Source organism: Lagenorhynchus albirostris, chromosome 2, assembly GCF_949774975.1.
Source record: "Lagenorhynchus albirostris chromosome 2, mLagAlb1.1, whole genome shotgun sequence".
Lineage (NCBI taxonomy): Eukaryota > Metazoa > Chordata > Mammalia > Artiodactyla > Delphinidae > Lagenorhynchus > Lagenorhynchus albirostris.
Window position 1 is genome coordinate 163,485,153 of NC_083096.1, and position 19,498 is coordinate 163,504,650.

Sequence of the window (19,498 nt, forward strand, 5' to 3'; positions counted from 1 at the left end):
TCTCTTGCAGCCCTCTGCGTGGTGTGGGGTCAGCCCTTCACCAGCCGGCTTCTCTAGCGTCAGACTGCCAGGTTCAAACCATATCAGCCACTTACGACTTTTGGTGGCCTGAAACAAGTTCTTTATTGCGCCTTTGTTCCTCCGCTGTAAAATCAGAATAATATGAAAGCTCACACGGAAAGCACTCAGCTGCGTGCCTGATTGGTACATACTCAAACAGTAGTTATTATTATTACGAGGACTCTCCCTCCTCCAGCTATGTATAAATACATACATTCCGGGCTTCCCTGGTGGCGCAGTGGTTGAGAGTCCACCTGCCGGTGCAGGGGACACGGGTTCGTGCCCCCGCCCAGGAGGATCCCACATGCCGCGGAGCGGCTGGTCCCGTGAGCCATGGCCGCTGAGCCTGCGCGTCCGGAGCCTGTGCTCCGCAACGGAAGAGACCACAACAGTGAGAGGCCCGCGTACCGCAAAAAACAAAAACAAAAACATACATTCCTTAATACTTAACCTAAAAGGGAAAAAAGAGCCCTTTCTGTATTCTCTCTGCCCTGGTCATCAACTCCTTCCTAGTTAACTATTTTCTGTAGAGAGGGTTTTTATTTTGATTTTTTGCAGCTGTTTCTCAATCATGGTAAAGCATGGCCTCCCTTATTTTGGTCATAATCCAGTACAGGGATTCCCAGGTTGGGTCCCCAGGGGTCCTCGTAGGCAGTCAGAGGGATTCCAATGCTCATTTCAGGTACTGGTTTAGAGCAAGGTAAGTAAGAGAGCCAACTCTTAAAGTGGATAAGCCCCACCCTGACCAATTCTCTTACACTGCGTAAGTTTCATCATCTCCAGGAGCCTTCATTTCCTGCTTGATAGAATGGGAATAGTCATACTTTCGTCACAGGGGTGTTACATCTTAGATTATGTGTTTAAAGCCCTTAGCACAGGTGTATTATACCTGGTGTATAATAAACACCTCACAAATGCCTGCCACAATTATTACTACTTAGTACAAGCGATTTCTTAGAAATCACACTTTTACCCCAAGTGGAGCCTCAGGTATAATTAAAAGATCAGATTTCAGCAGGAAGTGGGTGGAATTACATCAGCTTAGTGCAGTGACACTGTTGCCTAATGCTAAGAACCTCTGGTTGGCTTTTATATCTGCCTTTGGTGAGTAAAAATAAGGAGAATTATTAACAAGTACATTTGGGCAGAGAAAAGCACTGCAAACATGAAGTCTCAGAGGTATGGAGAGAGACAGAAAAGGAATCTGATAATTAAAAGTCATGAGGATTCATTGGTCTAATACACTGATCAGTCCTTTCTGGTTGGAAGGTCTCCTTTTATTAAAAAAAAAAAAAGCAGCACATGGGCATTGCCACTGGGCAGGTTTTACCCATTAACCAACATTCCAGTGGATAAAGACGTTAGTCCCCTGATGTCTACAGCACACCCACTGTGAGTACTCTGAGTTACCACACAGGCTTGAAATGGGAAGAGCTCTTGGAAGTGATCAAATGCAAGTGGGGGTGAGGGTGGCATCACCCCGATTTTACAAATGGAGAAACGAAGGCCTAGAGCAGGGAAGAAACCTGCCTGCGGTGACGCAGCCATCCTGTGATGCAGTTTCACACCTGAGGCTCGCAGCTCTCCATCCAGCATCCTTTCTGACAGACCAGATCCTCATCCAGAAGGGACATCCTTCCAGGGGATGAACCACAGTCACCCAGGGAGTTCTTTCCCAACTCCATGGGCCATCTCTATTTCCCTCACCACTTGGGGTGCCCCTTATCTAGAGATTCTGATTCAGTAGGTCAGCCCTGGGGCCTGAGAAGCCATAATATTAGTATACCAGGTGATTCTTAGCATCGCTAACCACTACTAAACAATGCCCAAAGGAGTTTTAGCTATTTTCTGCGCTAGAGTGGGTGGTGGAGCGGAAAGGTTACTAGGGACTTTCCATTTGCAGTTAATGAGCATTACTCTGTGTCCTGTACTAATTCCTTATAGCTCCTCTCTTTCTTAACAACCCTAATTCCTGGGCACACAATGGCAGCTCAAAAATGTTGCTGCCTGACCTACTTTGGTGAGATGATTTGAGCAAAAGACTCCCTGGCTAGCCTGGCTGACATGAACATCTCTCTCTGGCTTTGTGCTTAGACTGAAGAACCTGGAGCTGGCTGCTGTGGGCAGATCAGACGTCCATGTGAAGATGCTGGCAGCCCCTGTCAATCCATCTGACATTAATATGATCCAAGGTAACCTTGGTTTCTGTGGCTTATGTTAATTGGCTTTTTTGCTTAGCCGCCACCTCGGTTTCATTCCTCCCCAGGTGTGGGTGTGAAATTCCTGTGATTAGCAGCAGCTGTTCTCCAGATGAGCCGTCTACAGGCCGTGTGAGCCCTCTCTGGCCTCCCCTCCCTGGAATATGAGGCTTTTTGAGTTAGGAAGATTGCAGCGGGGAGCAAACCAACCCTTGTGAAGTGTGCGATATGCTGGGCTCATTTCCTACATTATCTTATCTAATCTTCATAATAGCCATGAAGCTGAGGAGTATTATTCCCCTTTACAGATGAAGAAGCTCGGGCTCAGAGAGGTTGGTTAGTTACACAGCTGGTCAGAGGCAGAGGCCAGAACAGGCTGAGGTCTGTCTGACTCCGAAGTCCATGCTCTTTCACTGCCCAAGCTTCACTGGATGATGCTGTGCTCTTCTCCCTTAGGAAATTATGGCCTCCTTCCCAGGCTGCCTGCTGTTGGAGGGAATGAAGGTGTTGGACAGGTCATAGCAGTGGGCAGCAGTGTGACCAGGGTGAAGCCAGGAGACTGGGTGATTCCAGCGAATGCTGGTTTGGGTGAGTTTCTCCAGGTGTCTGCAGCTTTTTGTTGTTTCAGATCCTATTTCACCCGCAAGATACACGTCCGTTCGTTGTCTCTGTAAGTAAGCAGCACAGGGTTTATTATTAAGTCCATATACCCACCTCCAGTGGGGATGGAAGCTGGACCAGGAGAGCGGCAGTTCTGTTTCTTTTGCTCAGGAGGTGATACACCTCCTCTCATCACTGTGGGCGCATGTTGATCGGAGCTATGAGTCTCTGAATCCCTACATCCCTAGGGAATGTAGGGCTCAATGGGGAATCAAATAAGACAGCCCCTTCCCTCCAGGAGGTTAAAATCTAACTGAAGAAATCTCCAAACCAGCAACCTCCGTAAAGGGAGTGCTGCAAGTTCACAGGAAGCAGACGGCACTTCTGGCGACTCTGTGTGAGAGAGACACGGTCTTAAGGAAGGATCAGGGCTTCATGGAGGAGGCTTCATTGGAAGGGACCTTTGATGGATGAATTTTGGTAGGTAGAGATGCGCTCCAAATTGTGGCATTTAGAGGAAACGAAATGAGCAAAAACACAAGGGTGAGTTTGGGAAATGGAGGAGAACCCAGTGTAGCCACAGCAGAGGATGAGCATGTGAGAGAGGACTGCAAAAGTGAAGGGGAGGTTACAGAGCAGGTGGGGCCGCCTGGGGAAGGCCCTGCGAAAGCCATGCTGAGAGTTAGGGTTTTCTGTGACATGTGATAAAGAGTCTTTGGTGAGATTTGTGTTTTCATACTTGGTCGTTTTTGAGGCACAAACATTATACAGATGGATCCTGACAGGAGCCACAAGAGGGAAGGAGGGCTGACATCCACCCCATTGGACATACGAGGAACTGAAACCTAAGAAGAAGCCCTTGTCCAAATGCAAACAGCTAACTAAAAGGAGAGCCCCTTGGACTCTTGTCTCCTCCGTTTTTCCCGCTACACTCCAATGGGAGGACCCTTTGGGTTATAACTTGCAGAGAGTCAACTCAAACTTGTTTTATCAGAAAAGAAGTTAATTGGTTTGTGGAACTGGGAAGTGCAAGAGATGGAAGGCTTCAGGCACAGCTGGATCCAGAAACACCAATGCTATGAGACCTCTTTCTCTTATTCTCATTAGCTCTCCAATGGGATCTCCCCACACAGTGATATAGGAATAGCAACAAATATTGACCACTCCCTTTGTACCAGGCACTGCTGTAAGCACTTTACCTATATTTACTCAGTCATTCCCACAACATGATGTAGATACTGTTATCATTCCCATTATGCAGATGAGACTACAGTAAATGTAAAGGATTAAGCAATTTGTCCAAGGTCACCCAGCCAATAAGTGGTGGAGGTAAGATTCAGACCCACTCTGATATATACCTTTCATAGATGGCCACCAGCAGCCTGAGGTTTACATCATCCTGAGAGCAAACGAAGAAGCATGTCCTCTACAATGTGTCCAATACAACCATATCCATCCCCCAGAAGGGCTCTGACCAGCCCTGTCTGGATCCTTGCCCATCCATGAACCTATCACTAGCGGGTGGGCTTAGGCCACTCCAATTGCCCTGGTTGAGTCTCTTGCCAACCTCTGTGGTACAGAGAGTGAGGCCTTGTGGTCGACAGCCCCAGAGGTTAGGAAGGAGCAGTTCTAGAAAGAAAAATGTACCAGGCGAGAGAAGACAGCACCAGGAGTCTACTAGAAGTTCTTTCCTTCTCTGAGATGAGGGAAGTGCCAAGAACGGCCCCACCCTCTCCGAAAGTCCCCTGGCAGTGAACGAGCACAGCCAGGTGAGCAAATTGAGATGTGTAAGGATTCACTGGATACTGACTGGTGCTTCAGGCCAGCCCCCGTGCAGAGTGACGGGCACACAACGTGGGTCAGACACAGTCTCTGCCCTCAAAGTGCTCTTGGCTGGGAGTGGGAAAAGAGCACTTAATACAGTGCAGTGTAATGAGTGGTGTAATCACAGGATGAACACAAAGGCAAGAGTTCCCTATCTTGGGAAGCATTAGGAAAGGCTTCTCAGAGAAGTGATGCTTGAACTGGGTCTGGAAGACAGTAGAAGTACAGCCAGGGGAGGAAGGGCTTCCCAGGCAGGGAATGCGGCATGGGCAAAGGTGTGGTGATGGAGAAGGCAGGGCATCATCACACTGCAGGTAGCTCAGTATGGCTGGGTCATGGGTGGATAGGGAGAAGAGGCCGGAGGGGTCGGCTGGGACCTGGTCGTGCAGGGCTCGCATCCACAGTCACTGGGGGCCTGATGAAGAGTGAACATGAGGAATGATTTGATCAGATCTGTGCAGTGCAGAGAATGCTCTGGAAGGGCAGAGGGTGGAGGCAGGAAGCCAGTGAGGAGGTGGCTGAGCAATCCACGCTTCAGGCGATGAGGGCCTGAGCCAGTAGTGCTGTAGGACTGGAGAGACGGGGTGGGCCTAGAAGCGTGGTGAGGCTGGAGAGAATGAAGGACATGTGCCAGGCGTGTGCGTAATCGCACGTGTGTGGGGGGGTGATAGCCAGAGCAGGGATTTCTCCCCGGAGGAAAGGTGATTCTTTTAAAGCAGTCGGAGAGGATGGGGGTGAGGATTTTATCATTGTCAGGATGCTAATTAACTCAGTTTATTCAGTAAACATTTTGTGAGCATCTGAGGGTGCCAGGCTCTAACATACAGCAGTGAACAGGCATGGTCTTTCTTCTAGTGAAGACTGCCGTTTAGTAGAGTGTCAGTCATTAAAGAGATAAGTCCTCAACTGGCCAGATCTTGGGCATTTTTCATGCACTGAGCTACTCAGCTGTTGCTGCGCCTGTAGCCAGCTTTTTCCCACATGCAACCAATCCCAAGGGAGACAGAGCCAGCTAATGTGTGAACTGGCTTTCTCACTGGAAACACTCAAAGCCCCCTGAGGCAGCATGGGGCATAGCAAGCACTGGCCTGGGAATGAGATACAGGCCCTCCTTCCACCACCACCACCCCACCACCCCATGACCTTGTTTAAATCACAACTACTTTGAGCCTCAGTTTCCTCATCTCTAAAATGGAGCTAATAGGCGTTGCCTTGTCTGTGTCAACTGAGGGAATACATACAATGATCTTTGCAAACACTAAATTGGTGGCAAACTTTTTTCTTAAAGGGCGAATTAGTAAATATGTTAGGCTTTGCAGGCCATTCCACTTCTACTCAACCTTGCCAATGTAAATAGCCATGAATGATACCTAAAAAGCGGGCTGTGCTCCAATGAAGCTTTATTTACTAAAGCAGGTGGTGAGCCAAGTTTGGCCCATGGGCCATAGGTTAGGGACCCCTGCGTTAGATGACAGAGATGGTTAAGGGTCAGGTGCACGTGAGTGTGGAATGGGAGTCCTCAGAACTCGGGCCTGGGAATTCAGATCAGAAAAGGAGACCAAGGCATGTTCCACACCTACTGTGTACCCGGCACAATGACAGGCTGTACAATGTCATCACTTAATCTTCACACTACAGTGGGAGTGTTATTCTCTGTATTTCGTAGATTAGAAAAACTACAACTCAAAAAGGGTGAAGTGATCATTCAAAGTCAACACAACTAGTGAGTGGCAGAGCCAGGGCTTTTAAGCAGGTCTCTCCAACTCCAAAGTCTAAGCATTTCTACTTTAAAGCCCTGGAGGCTGACGTGGGTGCTGCCCCCATCCCATCCCACCCAGGTCCTCTTAAGAAGAGGATTAGGGACTGCCAAGCCCCAGAAATCCGTGTCAAGGGTTGGATTTCCATTGTCCTGCCACTAAGGGGAAGTAGAAAACACCTTTGATTTCACGCACAGAAAGCCATTCACTAAGCGTCTGGCACAGAGCAGAGTACAGTAAACGTTGACTAAGATGAATGAGGGTGATAGTTATGAAGATGACGCTGAAGATCTGGAAACCAGGCTGCACCAAGCCCAGAGACAGACAAGGCGCCTCCTGGACTCCAAAGCAGTCCTTCAGTTTTTCAACCTCTTATTTTCTCAGCCAAAAATCTACTCTGGGATTGACACAGCCTTTAATAAAGAGTGTTCCTGCCTCCTATCGCCAGTTCCTGGCCCCTAAAGCCCACCTTGGCTCTCCCCTCCTGCAGCACAGCTAGCGGTCTAGGCTGGCCCCTGCTCCCCACACTGGACCACGTAGAGCCAGGGCACTGTCAGAACCCCAGCCGCTGGGTCATGAGTCACAGTCGAGCGCTTTGGAAGGGTGGGCCGAGGGCCCCTGAGACATCGCAGCCACCAGACGCCAAGCTAACAGGGCTCCGAGTCGTCTCCCTGAGGTGCTTCGCAAGTGCGCGGCAAGCCAGGGCTTGAATCCGCATCTGCCTGACTCTCTGCTTTATACAGGATCCCGCCTGCACAGGTGAGGACCTGTCACCCAATGCTCATCAAATCCTGTTGATTCTATCTTCAAAACATAACTCGAGTCCATCTACTTTTCCTCATCCCCACTGCCAAAGTCTAGGCAACCATCACCTCACATCTGGGCCCCTCCAGAAGCCCCCTGATCGGCCTCCCTGTTCCTACTCTGCCCACCCCTCCGCTCCCCCGCCACAGTCTTTTTCACGCAGCAACAAAGTGATCTTAAAGCATAAATCCAATCACCTCAGACTTCTCTAAAATTAGAAGCTTCCTGGAAGCTTCCTGGGACTTCCCTGCCAGTCCAGTGGTTAAGACTCTGCATTTCCACTGCAGGGAGCACAGGTTCGATCCCTGGTCGGGGAATTAAGATCCCGCATGCCGTGCAGTGTGGCCAATAAATAAATAAATAAATAAAAAAGAAAATTAAAGCTTCCTATTCACTAAAATAAAATCCGTTCTTTATGCCATGACCCTGAGCCCTTATGTTTTTCAGACTGCAGGCTGTGACCCATTAGCGAAATCAATCCAGTGGGTTGCAAACAGAATTTTTCTTTTGTTAAAGTTGGTCAGAATAGAACAGAAAATAACAGTACATCACATAGAGTAGGGTAAGTATTGTTCCGTGAAACTTTGGCTTCTGTTATGAATCTGTGTATGTGTACGTGTATTTACGTATGTACGTGTACAGAGTTAGACTGTAACACACGGTTACTGTGAGTCAAGATCATGAAAGCCTGTATGACGTCCGTCCAGCCTGTGCCACGTCAGCCATGTCTCCAGCCACTCTTCCCACCATTCTCTCCCCTCCGGTGTGCATTCTTCCTGCTCCATTCCTATGTCTGTCCTGCCTCAGAGTCTCTGCACACGCTTCTTCCTCCACTGGAATGTTCTTTGTGGATTCTGAGAGGCTGCATCTCTATCCTTCAACTCTTAGCCTGTCGCCTTGTCAGAGAAGCTGTCCCTGACTCCCATCTAAAGTAATTCTCTCCTCTCCCTCCCTCCCTCCCTCCCTCCCTCCCTCTCTCCCTCTCTCCCTCTCTCCCTCTCTCCCTCTCTCCCTCTCTCCCTCTCTCCCTCTCTCCCTCTCTCCCTCTCTCTCTCTCTGTATAACTTAGAATTCTTGTATTTGCTTGTTCGTGTCTCACCTATTCTGCTCCACTGGAGTGAGCACACTGCGAACGTAAGGACTGTGTCGTTGTTGGAGGGGCCTGGCTCACAGCCGGTGCCCGATGAGTATCTGCAGACGGAAGGGGGCAGCCCGGGGAGCTGGGCGACAGGGCAAATCACGGCCTCAGTTCCTGCCCTGTTGAGTGAGGACTTTTTTTTTTTTTTTTTTTTTGCGGTACGCGGGCCTCTCACTGTTGTGGCGCCTCCCGGAGCACAGGCTCCGGACTCTCAGGCTCAGCGGCCATGGCTCACGGGCCCAGCCGCTCCACGGCATGTGGGATCTTCCCGGACCGGGGCGCGAACCCGTGTCCCCTGCATCGGCAGGCAGACTCTCAACCACTGCGGCACCAGGGAGGCCCGAGTGAGGACTTTAAATTGGACATTTTATTATTCTTTTGTTTAGAACTGGAATGTGGTCTGGGGGTTAATGAGCATTTTTTTCCAGTTTACAGGATTGTTTCACTTCCCATATCTCATTTGATCTGTGCAACAGTTCTTGGGGGAGGCCAGTCAAGGCTCTTCTTGCCAGTGTCATCTACATATTAGAATAACCAAATCTCAGTGACTTAGTGCTGTGCTCAGACTAGCAGAGCAGCAAAGCCAGGTCCCACACCCCGGCCTTTGCCTTTGGCTTTCATGCTTTTTTCCATAATACCACCCGAGTCACCCTGCCTTAGGTGAGAATGAGGGCCAAGTGGGAAATGGGGCTTTCTCAACTTCTCTTGCCCTGGTAATGATGTTGCTGTCTCACCCTCAGAGTCCAGTCGTTTGAGATCCTCAGCCACCTGCTGTGTGACACTAGCTAACTCTGCTGGTAACTGACGTGGGAATAACACAGTGTCCCTAACGTAATTATCACGAGGACTCAGACGTTCAAAAAGGCTTCGGGATTTTCCTTTTTCTCCAAGTATTACTGAAGTCTGCTGTCCTCGATGCCCGTCCACTGAGGAGGGGGAGTGGGGTTGGGCATGGAGGGGGTCCTTCCTTACTCCCCTGGCCTCCCCCCACTTAGGAACCTGGCGAACCGAGGCTGTGTTCAGCGAGGAAGCGCTCATCTCGGTTCCGAGTGACATCCCTCTTCGGAGCGCCGCCACCCTGGGCGTCAATCCCTGTACGGCCTACCGGATGCTGATGGACTTCGAGCAGCTGCGGCCAGGTAGGAACCGCAGTGGGTGGGCAGGCCGGGTACTCCTGACTGGGGTGTGACCCGTGTCCCGACCCTGAGGCCTGGGAACTTACCTGCAAGGAAAATGGTCCCAACCTGGGTGGTGGTGTTGCTTTACATGGAAAGGTGTTAGCTTGGATCCTGGAAAACATGCTGAAACCTCATGAGGAGTACACCCTAGAAAACCGCTGAAGGGTCACATTCCCTAGAGCTTGGGATGGAATTCTGTCATTCAGCAAAATCGTATGGAGCTGTGCTGAGCTCTGGGGCTACAAAGCCAGACAACATAGACACAGTCCCTGTGTTTTCAATAAAGTGCTGAACTTAGTGTTAGTCTTTCCACTCAGCACTGCCAGAGCACTTTCCAGTCCACATACGTGCCTTTCCATGCATTGCCCCGTCAAATGCACTGGACATCAGAGCGGTGCAATGAGGTCCGCAGCACGGGTCTGAACCCCAGCTTCGCCTCACTAACTGGGAACTGACCTCTCAAATCATCAGACTTTTCATCCATAAAATGGAGAGTAAGGGGTTCTGAGGGCTCACTGAAACATGCCATGTGACACTTAGCACAGGGCCTGGCATACAGCACAGTAAAGGTGCACTGCTGTTATCATTCTCCCTTTTTATAAATGAGGAAACTGAGGTCCAGAGAGGTAAGTTATTTGTATGAGATCACTCAGCAAGGAAATGACAAAGCCAGGTGTTTTATTCCAGGTTCCCCTGACAGAGCCTAAGAAAAGAACTGGGGGCCGACAGTTCGTTGGGGAGGTGGCCCCAGGAAGCAAGAGTGAGGGACTGGGGACAGGGACAGGGAAGGAGGAAGAGCCAGCGAAAGCTGATTCCTGCCATGGGCAACCGGGGCCCAGTCCTGCTGGGGACCCTCCACAGACCCTCACAGAACCCTCCTCAGAACTAACCTCCAAGTGACAGGAGGCTGGGCCACTTACCCACCAGCTCCCGTCCCCCGTGGTTGGAGGGTTACCCCACACACCACGCATATCCGGGAGCTGGCAGGGGCCCTAGAGATCACCCAGTCCAGCTCTGTCATAATGACGAGGAAACTGAGATGGAGAGATACCGGAGTGTGATCACCTTCGGTGGCAGCTCTGCGTAAGTCTGGCTGAAAACCAGTCCCAGCTTCCTGCAGAGACAAATGCCGGTTCTCCCAGCTGTGGCAGAGCAGCCCTAGGTCTCTTGAAGTGCAGAAAGCCAGCAGGTGTGATCAGGGACCTTTGCTGAAGTCCCAGTGCAGCAGATGTTTTGGTCGCCTGCATCCTCTCCCCTCAGACCCCCTCTGATGTGGGCTGCAGCTGTGGTCGTCACATCAGGCTATTGTGACACCCCCCACCTTTTGTGGCCTATTGTGCCCATGGTGTATCTCTCCACCTTCCTGCCCCAGGGCTGGTGTGAAACGTGTGATTTTGACCCAGAGTAAGAATTACTCTGAATTTGACTTTAAATTGTCATCCAGTATATAGACGTATATGAATATATATGTATTGAAAACCAAAGTTTCATGGAATAATATTTACCCTCACTATGTGTGATGCACTCCACTATTTTTTTATCCTATTTTCCTTGATTTTAACTTTAAAAAAAAAAAGCTTGCAACCCACTAGGTTGGTTTCATAACCCACTGATGGGTGACAATCTGTAGGCTGACCCTAAGGAGGATGGGCCTTCTTCCAGAAACTCCTCTGTCTCTAGCACAAGATCCCTGCTGCCTCTCAAAACCCAGATAGCATTTCAGGGGAACAGAGCCCCTTCCCGGACACAACAGCACTGGGCTCTAATGAGGAGCACCCCGGTGGGTGCTTCTAGGACTCCTGTTTCATGGGGGAGAAACTGAAGTTCAAAGAGGTCAGGACTCATCCCGCCCCATTCACTTTCCGTTACAGTCAGTGGAGAAGCTGGGACTCACACCCCAGTATGTCTCGTTCCAGAGCCCATGCTTTTCCCAGCATGGCCCGTGGCCTCCCCCGTTGGCTAAGTCCAAAGTTAGGCCTCGGCTTTGACCACAGACTATCCGGAGGTCCCTGTTTCAGGGGCTGCCAGTTTCTCCAGTGCAGCTCTAATCCCATTTTGAGGCAGTGCATCTACCCCTCAAGAAGCCGCAGCCTGTTGATAGAAATGGACTGAGATAACAACCAAGTATAAGTCAGGGCTGACCGTGACCATTAACAGAGACGGCCGCAGAGTGCTGTGGGAGTGCACGGGGGAAGAATCTGGGAAGGCTTCATGTAGGAAGCCACACTCAATCAGTCCTTCGAAGGATATATAGGATTTGAAAATGAAGGGAGATGGAAAGAGGAAAACATTGCAAGCCAAAGAAATAACCTAAGCAGAGACTTGTGGACATAAAAATTGGGAGGATGATGAAGGATGCAAAATCATTTACACAGCAGTGTCTAAGTTGCATCCAGTGTGAACTCTTGAGTTGCTGAACCCTGGCAGGCTTCATGGGTGTCGTAGAGTTGGGGGGCACGGGAGAAGAGTGAGCAACAGTCCAAGGACTGAGAAGGCTCAGCAGCAGGTCCTGGGTACTTTCAGAGTCTGAGGACTCCGCCTCCGGCCCTATAATAGGATTCTAGGCTGGAAGCCCTTGACCTGTTACAGGTCTCAACTTGAGTCTCTTCCTGGCTCCACAGGGGATTCTGTCATCCAGAATGCATCCAACAGTGGAGTGGGGCAAGCAGTCATCCAGATCGCCGCGGCCCTGGGCCTGAGGACCATCAACGTGGTCCGAGACAGGTGCGTGGGAAGGCCTGACCCCAGCACACCACTTGGGCCTTTCCACCTGGCACCCGCGGGTGCCCACGTTTCCACCAGGTGGCGCCCTTGCGTAAGCGGTCTTCCTTTCCTGCGGGCAGGAGCTGGCTTATAGCTGAGTCAGCCACCAGCACTGAAGTCCAGTGGCTTTTGGCTATAGGATGAATGAATCTGAAATGTAAAGGGAGGGCAGGAAGGAGAAGGCCCTTAGTGAACAGCTAAGAGTTTGTGAGACTCTTGACTTGTGATAAACCTCATGTTTTTAAAACCACAGTTCACATTTGGGAATGTTTTAAGCTGTGTTATTCTTTCTGTGAACCAACTAACCCAGAGCCCTTGTTTCCCTTGCATTTGTGTGATACTTTGAAGTGCACTAAATACAGATGTAAAGGAGATGGGGCAGGTTTGTCATCAGAAGGAGGAAGCCACTTGCTCAGGAAGACACAGCAAACCAATGACAAACTTAGTTTCCCAATTTGTTCTCTCTCCATCATATCCTCCAACTTCCTTAAGCCTCACCATCCACGCACGTGGTTGTGTCTCTTCAGGGAAGCCCAGCCTTGGCAGGAGAACTGATACTCGCTTCAGTTCCCCATCCCCTCCGTTGTGCTGACAAAAAAATTGTTCTGTTTGCCTTGGTAAAGAGGCTCAGAGCCACTCCTGGACCGGAGTGTGTTTGCACAACACTCTGAAAAGCCCCTTGAAAAGAGGGGGAAAGGAAGCAGAGTTTGTCGTTTCAGTAGAAGAAATCAGGAAGTGAAATGACTCCTCCCTGAGCCCAGATGGTTTCTAGCGTCCTTGAGATGACAGGAGCAGTAGAAACCACCCAGTGCTCTCTCACGCCAGTGAGGAAACTGAGGCCAAGAGATGCTGGCGTGTGATGAGACTGGTGGCCAGGCCCAGCTTAGCTTCCCACAAAGAGAAACTCGGGTTCTCACAGCTGTGGCAGAGGGGTCCTGGGAGCCTTCCGTGGAGAAAGTGAGCAGATAGGACGAGGACCTTGGATTGTGTTTGGTTTCCAGACCTGACATCCAGAAGCTGACCGACAGACTGAAGAATCTGGGGGCCCATCATGTTGTCACAGAAGAAGAACTAAGAAAGCATGAGATGAAAAACTTCTTTAAGGTACCAGTGATGAGGGACATTGCACCTCCATTCCAGGCCCAACTCCCTGAAGAAAGAAATCCACTTGAATTAGAAAAGCTGGCACTGGCCCCATGTCTCCAAAATCCTCCCTTTGTCTCTTTTCGTGGAAGGATAAAGCCCATTCCCTCAGCCAGGGGAAAGCATGCATTAAGTGCCCGGGGCTGTGAGGGGGCAGGAGAGACAGACAAGGTTTAGGAAATCCTGTGTGATTGGTAGTTTTGAATGTTAGTGGTGAACTACGTCAGCCCACACAGCCGAAGTAAATCTCGGAGCTGGGAGAGAGCTGAGGAAACTGAGGTACAGGAGGGAAGAGAAAGAAAAGGAGTCACATTTCCAAAGCATCTGCCTTATATTTTATCTGATAATCCCCACAAAAGCTCTACAAAGTAGGTGCTATCTATTTTATAGGTGAGAAAACGAAGACTTGGAAAAAAAGAAAGGACTTTACTGAGACCACACAATCATAAGTGGTGGAGTCGGGCTGGTTCCAGGCCTCTCTGAAATCAAAGCCCCTTAACCCTGCCCAGCACACCTAGTAAGTGACCGAACCACATGTCAGCCTCTTATCACTGAACCCTGGAGGGACCGGACACACATTTACTTGAGAACACACGCCTCTTGAGAACATTTCTGAAGCAGTAGGTCAGCACATCTAATATAAACTGAGTTGTAAGTGCTGAGAAGAGGGGGAAATGAAGTCCGTCAAAACAGAACATAGGTGCCCTTTGTCTGTTCTTTCCCAGAGGAGGTGAGTTTTGAACAAAATCCTAAAACAGATAACAGGATTAAGCTGGTAAAGAAAAGGCCCTTCCCAGACGGAGTTGGAAGGCATGACTGTCCCACTTTCTTCGCTCCTTCCTGACACAGCCCTTGGGCCAGGGAAGTGCTGTTTGTTTAGCAAGCTTCAAACCCCACCACAGAGGGGTAGCTCGCTCACTGCAGGTCCCTTCTTTTCCAGGACGTGCCCCAGCCTCAGCTTGCTCTCAACTGTGTCGGCGGGAAAAGCTCCACGGAGCTGCTGCGGCACTTGGCGTAAGTCCCTCGGCCCCGTGGGTCCAGTGCACGAAGGCTCCCTCCCGGGATTTAGCCAGGAGGACCACCGAGTGACCAAGTCCCAGTGGCCAGTGCAGGCCAAGGCCAGGTCAGCACGACCCTGAGTAGGAAGATGGGACCCACGTCACGTCCTAGTTACTCGGGCCCTCCCTCTCTCAGCCTCCTCCTTTACAGATGACCATCCAGCTCCGTTCTCCTAGGGACCCCAGAAGTAGACTCCTGGGCGCTCTGTGATAGGGGAACGGGTAAGGATTCATAACCTAGGGGCATCTGAAAAAGTCACTTAGTCCTAGCTTATTAGCTTTTAAGTTTTTTATTAGCTTTTAAAAATAGATTCTGATTTTAAAGGTAACATCATGCTGTTACAAAACATCTTGAAAGCATGTAAAAGTACAAAGGAAAAGTTAAGCCCAGAGCTCACCTATCATCCCACCACAGGGGGATGACGTTGACAGTGTTGACAGCGCATGTCCTTTCCTTCTTTTTTTCCATTAATATAATCTTGTCGAATTGAAGGGCACCTGAAAGGACACTTCCCAACTAGAGCACCAACATTTGTTAACACATATTTGCTAGCACTCAGTAGCCACAGTGTACCTAGATGGCTGAGACACTGAGGGAACCCTCTAGAACCCTCAGGCTGGATGGGAATTTGGGTCATGTGACCAGAGAGCTGTAGTCACAATCACAGAGTGTTTACCACACACCAGGCTGTGCAGAGTGCGTGATGTACCCCCTCCGCAATCGCCTAGGTGAGGGGTACTGCTCCCATCCCCGTCCAGACGAGGCCCAGAGAGGGTAGGCAGCTGCCCGAGTCGCCGTGGCTCCGAGCTTACCTCTTCAGCCCTCCTCTGGGCAGCCTCCGAGGCCCGCTGCCATCCCCCCGTGGCTCACGCTCACTAGCTGTGGACCTATGAAAAGTTAAGCAATGTGTGAAAAACGATCCAGGTCTCAGTCTCTTCATCAGTGAAATGGGGGGACATAAACCCTTGCTGCCTCAGAAGGTGAGTCCAAGGGGCTCTGGGGTCTGTACACAGCGCTCTACAAATGAGAGGTGGGCCCCAGTTTTCTCGTCTGTGAAATGGGGTTACCGTGCGGATTCACTGGCCAGCACATGTGAAGGGCTCAGACCTGTGCCTGGCACGTAGTAAACACCCAGTATACGGTAGCCATTCTGATTAGATCAAGTGTAATACGGGTCCACGGAGGGAGGGCTCGCCCCCCCACCATGCAGGAGCTGCTTTCCAGAGGAGGTGGCAGTTGAAGGGAACTTAAGACCCGACTGGCCCCCGGCCTCAGGCACAGAGAGTTACCTGCCTCTCTCAGCAGCTTCTTCCACCCTGGGGTTCACAGAGCCTCCCTCGTGTTGTCCCAAAATGTATCTCGGGTCTTCCTTGATCAACCAACTCCTAAAAGAGCCAGGGGAGTGGCGAGGGGAGCACAGGTTAAGTCAGGCATGTGAAGTCCTAGCTTACGTTTTAAAAATTATATGAGCCCCTCTCCTGTTTGACCGCTGGGGCGGGTGTGGGTGTCAGACAGCAGGTCCTGACAATTGCCATTGTCTTCTGCACTGTCCGCACCATTCCTTAGCTGCGTCGTGTCACTGGAGCGTGTACAGGAGAGGCAGTGTGGCCCGCTGTGGACATGTTGCCCAGCGTCATACACCGACAGTGGAGTAGAGCCCGGCCCGATCTGCTTCCGGCTCCACTCACGACTCGGGTGGTGAGCTTTGCTCAGGGGAGTATTCTTCTCTGCAGCTCTTCCTCAAAGCCTGACTGGGCGCTTAACTCTGGACTCCCAACCCTGGCTAGACATCGAGGTCATCTGCCAGGGGTGTTTGCTTGCTTGTTTGTTTTCTGTCGTTTTTAATGTAGAGCTTTGCTTCCCAATTCATTAGGTCTGGGTCGGGCCTAGGGACCTGTATTTTTGAACCCTTCCCAGGGATTCTGAGAACGAGGTTTAGGAACCAGGGTTGGAGTAGATGCATTGTAACTGGTTCAAGAAGGGCTCTGTCTCTCCCTGCGACCACTCTCTTCTCTCTGGACCCTTCAGGCCTGGAGGAACCATGGTGACCTATGGGGGGATGGCCAAGCAGCCTGTCATCGCCTCTGTGGTAAGCTGGTGGGGTGGGGCGGGGGAGTGCCTGGAGACAGGGGCCTGGACACCACCGTTGTCTAAACTCAGGCAGTGCCCCCCGGCCCTGGGGGAATCCTTACCTTAGGCAGTGCCTGAAGTTTTTGCCCTCAGAGCCCCAGCGTGTCCTTCCTGTGTCCACAGAGCCTGCTCATTTTTAAGGATCTCAAACTTCGGGGCTTTTGGTTATCCCAGTGGAAGAAGGAGCACAGTCCAGGTAAGTGGATGATGGCCCCATTACCAAGGGTCACATGAGGGCAGTGCCTGCTGCAGAAGTGAGCAGCCACTCTGAGCCCTGCAGAGGTGATTGGACCCCCAGGCCCACAACGGGATAAAGGAAAACAGTCTCTAAATACAGCTACAGTCAGCACATAGTTACTGGACTAAAGTGGGCTAGTCCTTGGGGCACCATATTGAACAAGGCACCCCCTGCCGCCCTCCTGAGGAGCTGACAGTGGGGAAGACTGCCATGGAAGACAGCCAAGGAAAGAGAACCGACTGTGGAACCGGCCTGCCCAGGCCCAAATCCTGCCTCCACCATTACTGGCTGTGGGTTCTGCTGAGCGAGCTGTGGGACATTGGGCAAGTTACTTAACCTCTGCCTCAGTTTAAATGTCATAATTGTTTAAACTACTGTCAGCTCTGTTTGACACAGGAGGAAACAGAGGCTCAGAGTAGTGAAGTAGCTTGCCCCAAGTCATCCCCACCTCAGGGGTGTGCAGCCAGGATGTGAACAGCCAGTCTCTCTGACTCCAGAACCTGAGCCAGCACACTATTCTTCCTCTCCTGGAGGACTGGCTCCCCAGACTGGGACCACCACCGGCCCCAGGCTGAGCTGAGGAATGGCGTGCAGTTGTCCCAGTGATGGGGAGGGAAGTGGTCGTCTGAGGGGCTGTTCCAAGCAGAGAAAATAGCATGTGTTAAAGCCCAGTAGAGAGTGGGAAGCCGGACAGATGGGTTGTGGCCAGATTATGAAAGGCCTTATAATCCTCTTCAAGGAGCTCAGGCTCGATCTTAAAGGGAAATGGGAAGCACTGAAGTGTTTTAAGCAGGGGATACGATTCAATTTGAATGTTGAATGAATTGATGTCTGTGAAAAAGTACTTCTCAGCCAAGGCCTTCCCTTCTCATCTTCCTCTACCTTATGGGGTCCTTAGTGGGAGGCAAGCCCGGGAGGGGACGTTGGTGGCTTCTGCTGGTGCGGTTCTGAGGGAGCCTGGGCTCTCAGGGAAGGCTCTTTTCCCTGAGCAGAGCTCCCCTGTTCCACATCTGTTGGTGTGCCAGGCACCACCCACCCCCTCCCCATGCCTCTTCTGGCTTCTGCCCCTCTGAGTGATTCCGCCCTCCCACCATTCAGGACTCCCCGCTACACCCAGTCAGGTCCTGTGGGTCTGAGCCATCACAGCACCACTCTGCCTGCCCGTCAGCTCCTGGGGCTGCTCCCCGTGCTTCTGTCCCCACCCTGGCCCTCACTGTCCTGGGCACAGGCAGGCCCCAGGCCGCCTCCACAGCGGCCGCCGTGTCCCTGGCTGAGCCCCGGGCTCTCGAGGCTTCCCTGGAGCCCAGCACCAGCTCCTACCAGCAGGGGAAGCCCGCGTGTCCCCTCACCGAGCCCTGCGGTTGCTCCCCCGTCTGACACCCTCCAACCTCCCACAGACCAGTTCAAGGAGCTGATCCTCACGCTGTGCGATCTCATCCACCGAGGCCAGCTCACGGCCCCTGCCTGCTCCGAGGTCCCACTGCAGGACTACCAGCGTGCCTTAGAAGCATCCATGCAGCCTTTCGTGTCTTCCAAGCAGATCCTCACCATGTGATGTGATAATCCCAGAGGAGCCGGAGCCAAGTGGGAGGGGAGACGGACCAGCAGGACTGGTTTCGGGCCCCCCACTTGGGGCCCCTCCGCCTTACGCAGGCTGCTCCTCTCCCCACTGTCACTTCTGAGGCGGAGAATTGGGAGGCCAGCCAAGGCTTTCCCTGGGGCCAGCCTCCGGGTATCTAATAAAGTCCGAACTTCTTAAAAAAACAAAGAAAAAACAATAGAAGTCACCCCTAATAAGAAGGACCATCCCTTGCCAGCTCCCAGCACTAGAAGCCCCTCTTGCCCACCCTCCACCTGTCCTCCAGCCATCACTTCCTGACCGCCCTGAAAGCAAAGCCTTGACGGGGCTGGCAGGTACAAAAGCCAGTAAAACAGATCTCTGCCCTCAAGCCCTCCAAGCCCACAGAGGAGAATCTTCTAAAAAGGAAGGTTTGACTCATTCTCAGGTGGCCTTCGGCTCAAGCTGGGACGGGGAGGATCAGCTCCACAGAGGAGTGAATGCCAGGCTGAGAAACCAAGGAAACGGGGTCTCAGGTGCCTGGACCATCCTCACGGAACTTCCATTCTAACTGGGGAGACAGATGTTACACCAGTGGTTCTCAGCCTGAGCTCATTTTGCTCCCAGGGGACACTGCGGTTATCATAATCGAGGGGGTGCTACTAGCGCCTAGTGAGTAGAGGTCAGTGACGCTGCTACAGCATCTCACTGTGCACAGCACAGCCTCCCTCAGCAAGGGCTTATCCAGCCCAAATGTCCACAGTGCCGCTGTTGAGAAACCCCACATCAAACCACTGGTCCCACGACAGTTACCGTAGTGATGAGTGTGCAAAAGAAGACATGCGTGAAGTGCTGTGAGCGCCTAACCAAGGTCCTGTCCTAGGCCTCCCTGAGGTGAAGCTTGAAAGTGGGCTCTGAAAAATGAGTAGGTTTATTCAGACAAAGAGAAGAGTTTGACACTATGTGAGTTTTTGGTGTTTGCTTCATGATCCACTCACTCAAAGCAAAGAACCAGAGGCTTTGGGGTGTCTCCCTCATCACCTGGCCC

At 51.4% G+C, this 19,498-nt stretch overlaps 1 protein-coding gene across 4 annotated transcripts in view; it reads left to right on the forward strand.

Annotated features, from left to right (window-relative positions):
• The window catches only part of MECR (mitochondrial trans-2-enoyl-CoA reductase), a 39,063-nt gene extending 19,651 nt beyond the window's left edge, over positions 1-19,412 (forward strand). For 2 of the 4 annotated variants that reach the window (XM_060140806.1, XM_060140803.1), the window contains exons 2-11: positions 2,155-2,252; positions 2,715-2,846; positions 9,122-9,178; positions 9,377-9,520; positions 12,181-12,283; positions 13,324-13,426; positions 14,406-14,479; positions 16,553-16,613; positions 16,778-16,850; positions 18,290-19,412. In XM_060140806.1, the coding sequence (XP_059996789.1) occupies positions 2,207-2,252; positions 2,715-2,846; positions 9,122-9,178; positions 9,377-9,520; positions 12,181-12,283; positions 13,324-13,426; positions 14,406-14,479; positions 16,553-16,613; positions 16,778-16,850; positions 18,290-18,447 (951 nt within the window). In that variant the 5' untranslated portion in view covers positions 2,155-2,206 and the 3' untranslated portion in view covers positions 18,448-19,412. The remainder of the gene's footprint in view (positions 1-2,154; positions 2,253-2,714; positions 2,847-9,121; positions 9,179-9,376; positions 9,521-12,180; positions 12,284-13,323; positions 13,427-14,405; positions 14,480-16,552; positions 16,614-16,777; positions 16,851-18,289) is intronic. The other 2 variants (XM_060140804.1, XM_060140805.1) reach the window with 2 other exon arrangements.
• The last annotated feature ends 86 nt before the right edge of the window (positions 19,413-19,498 follow it).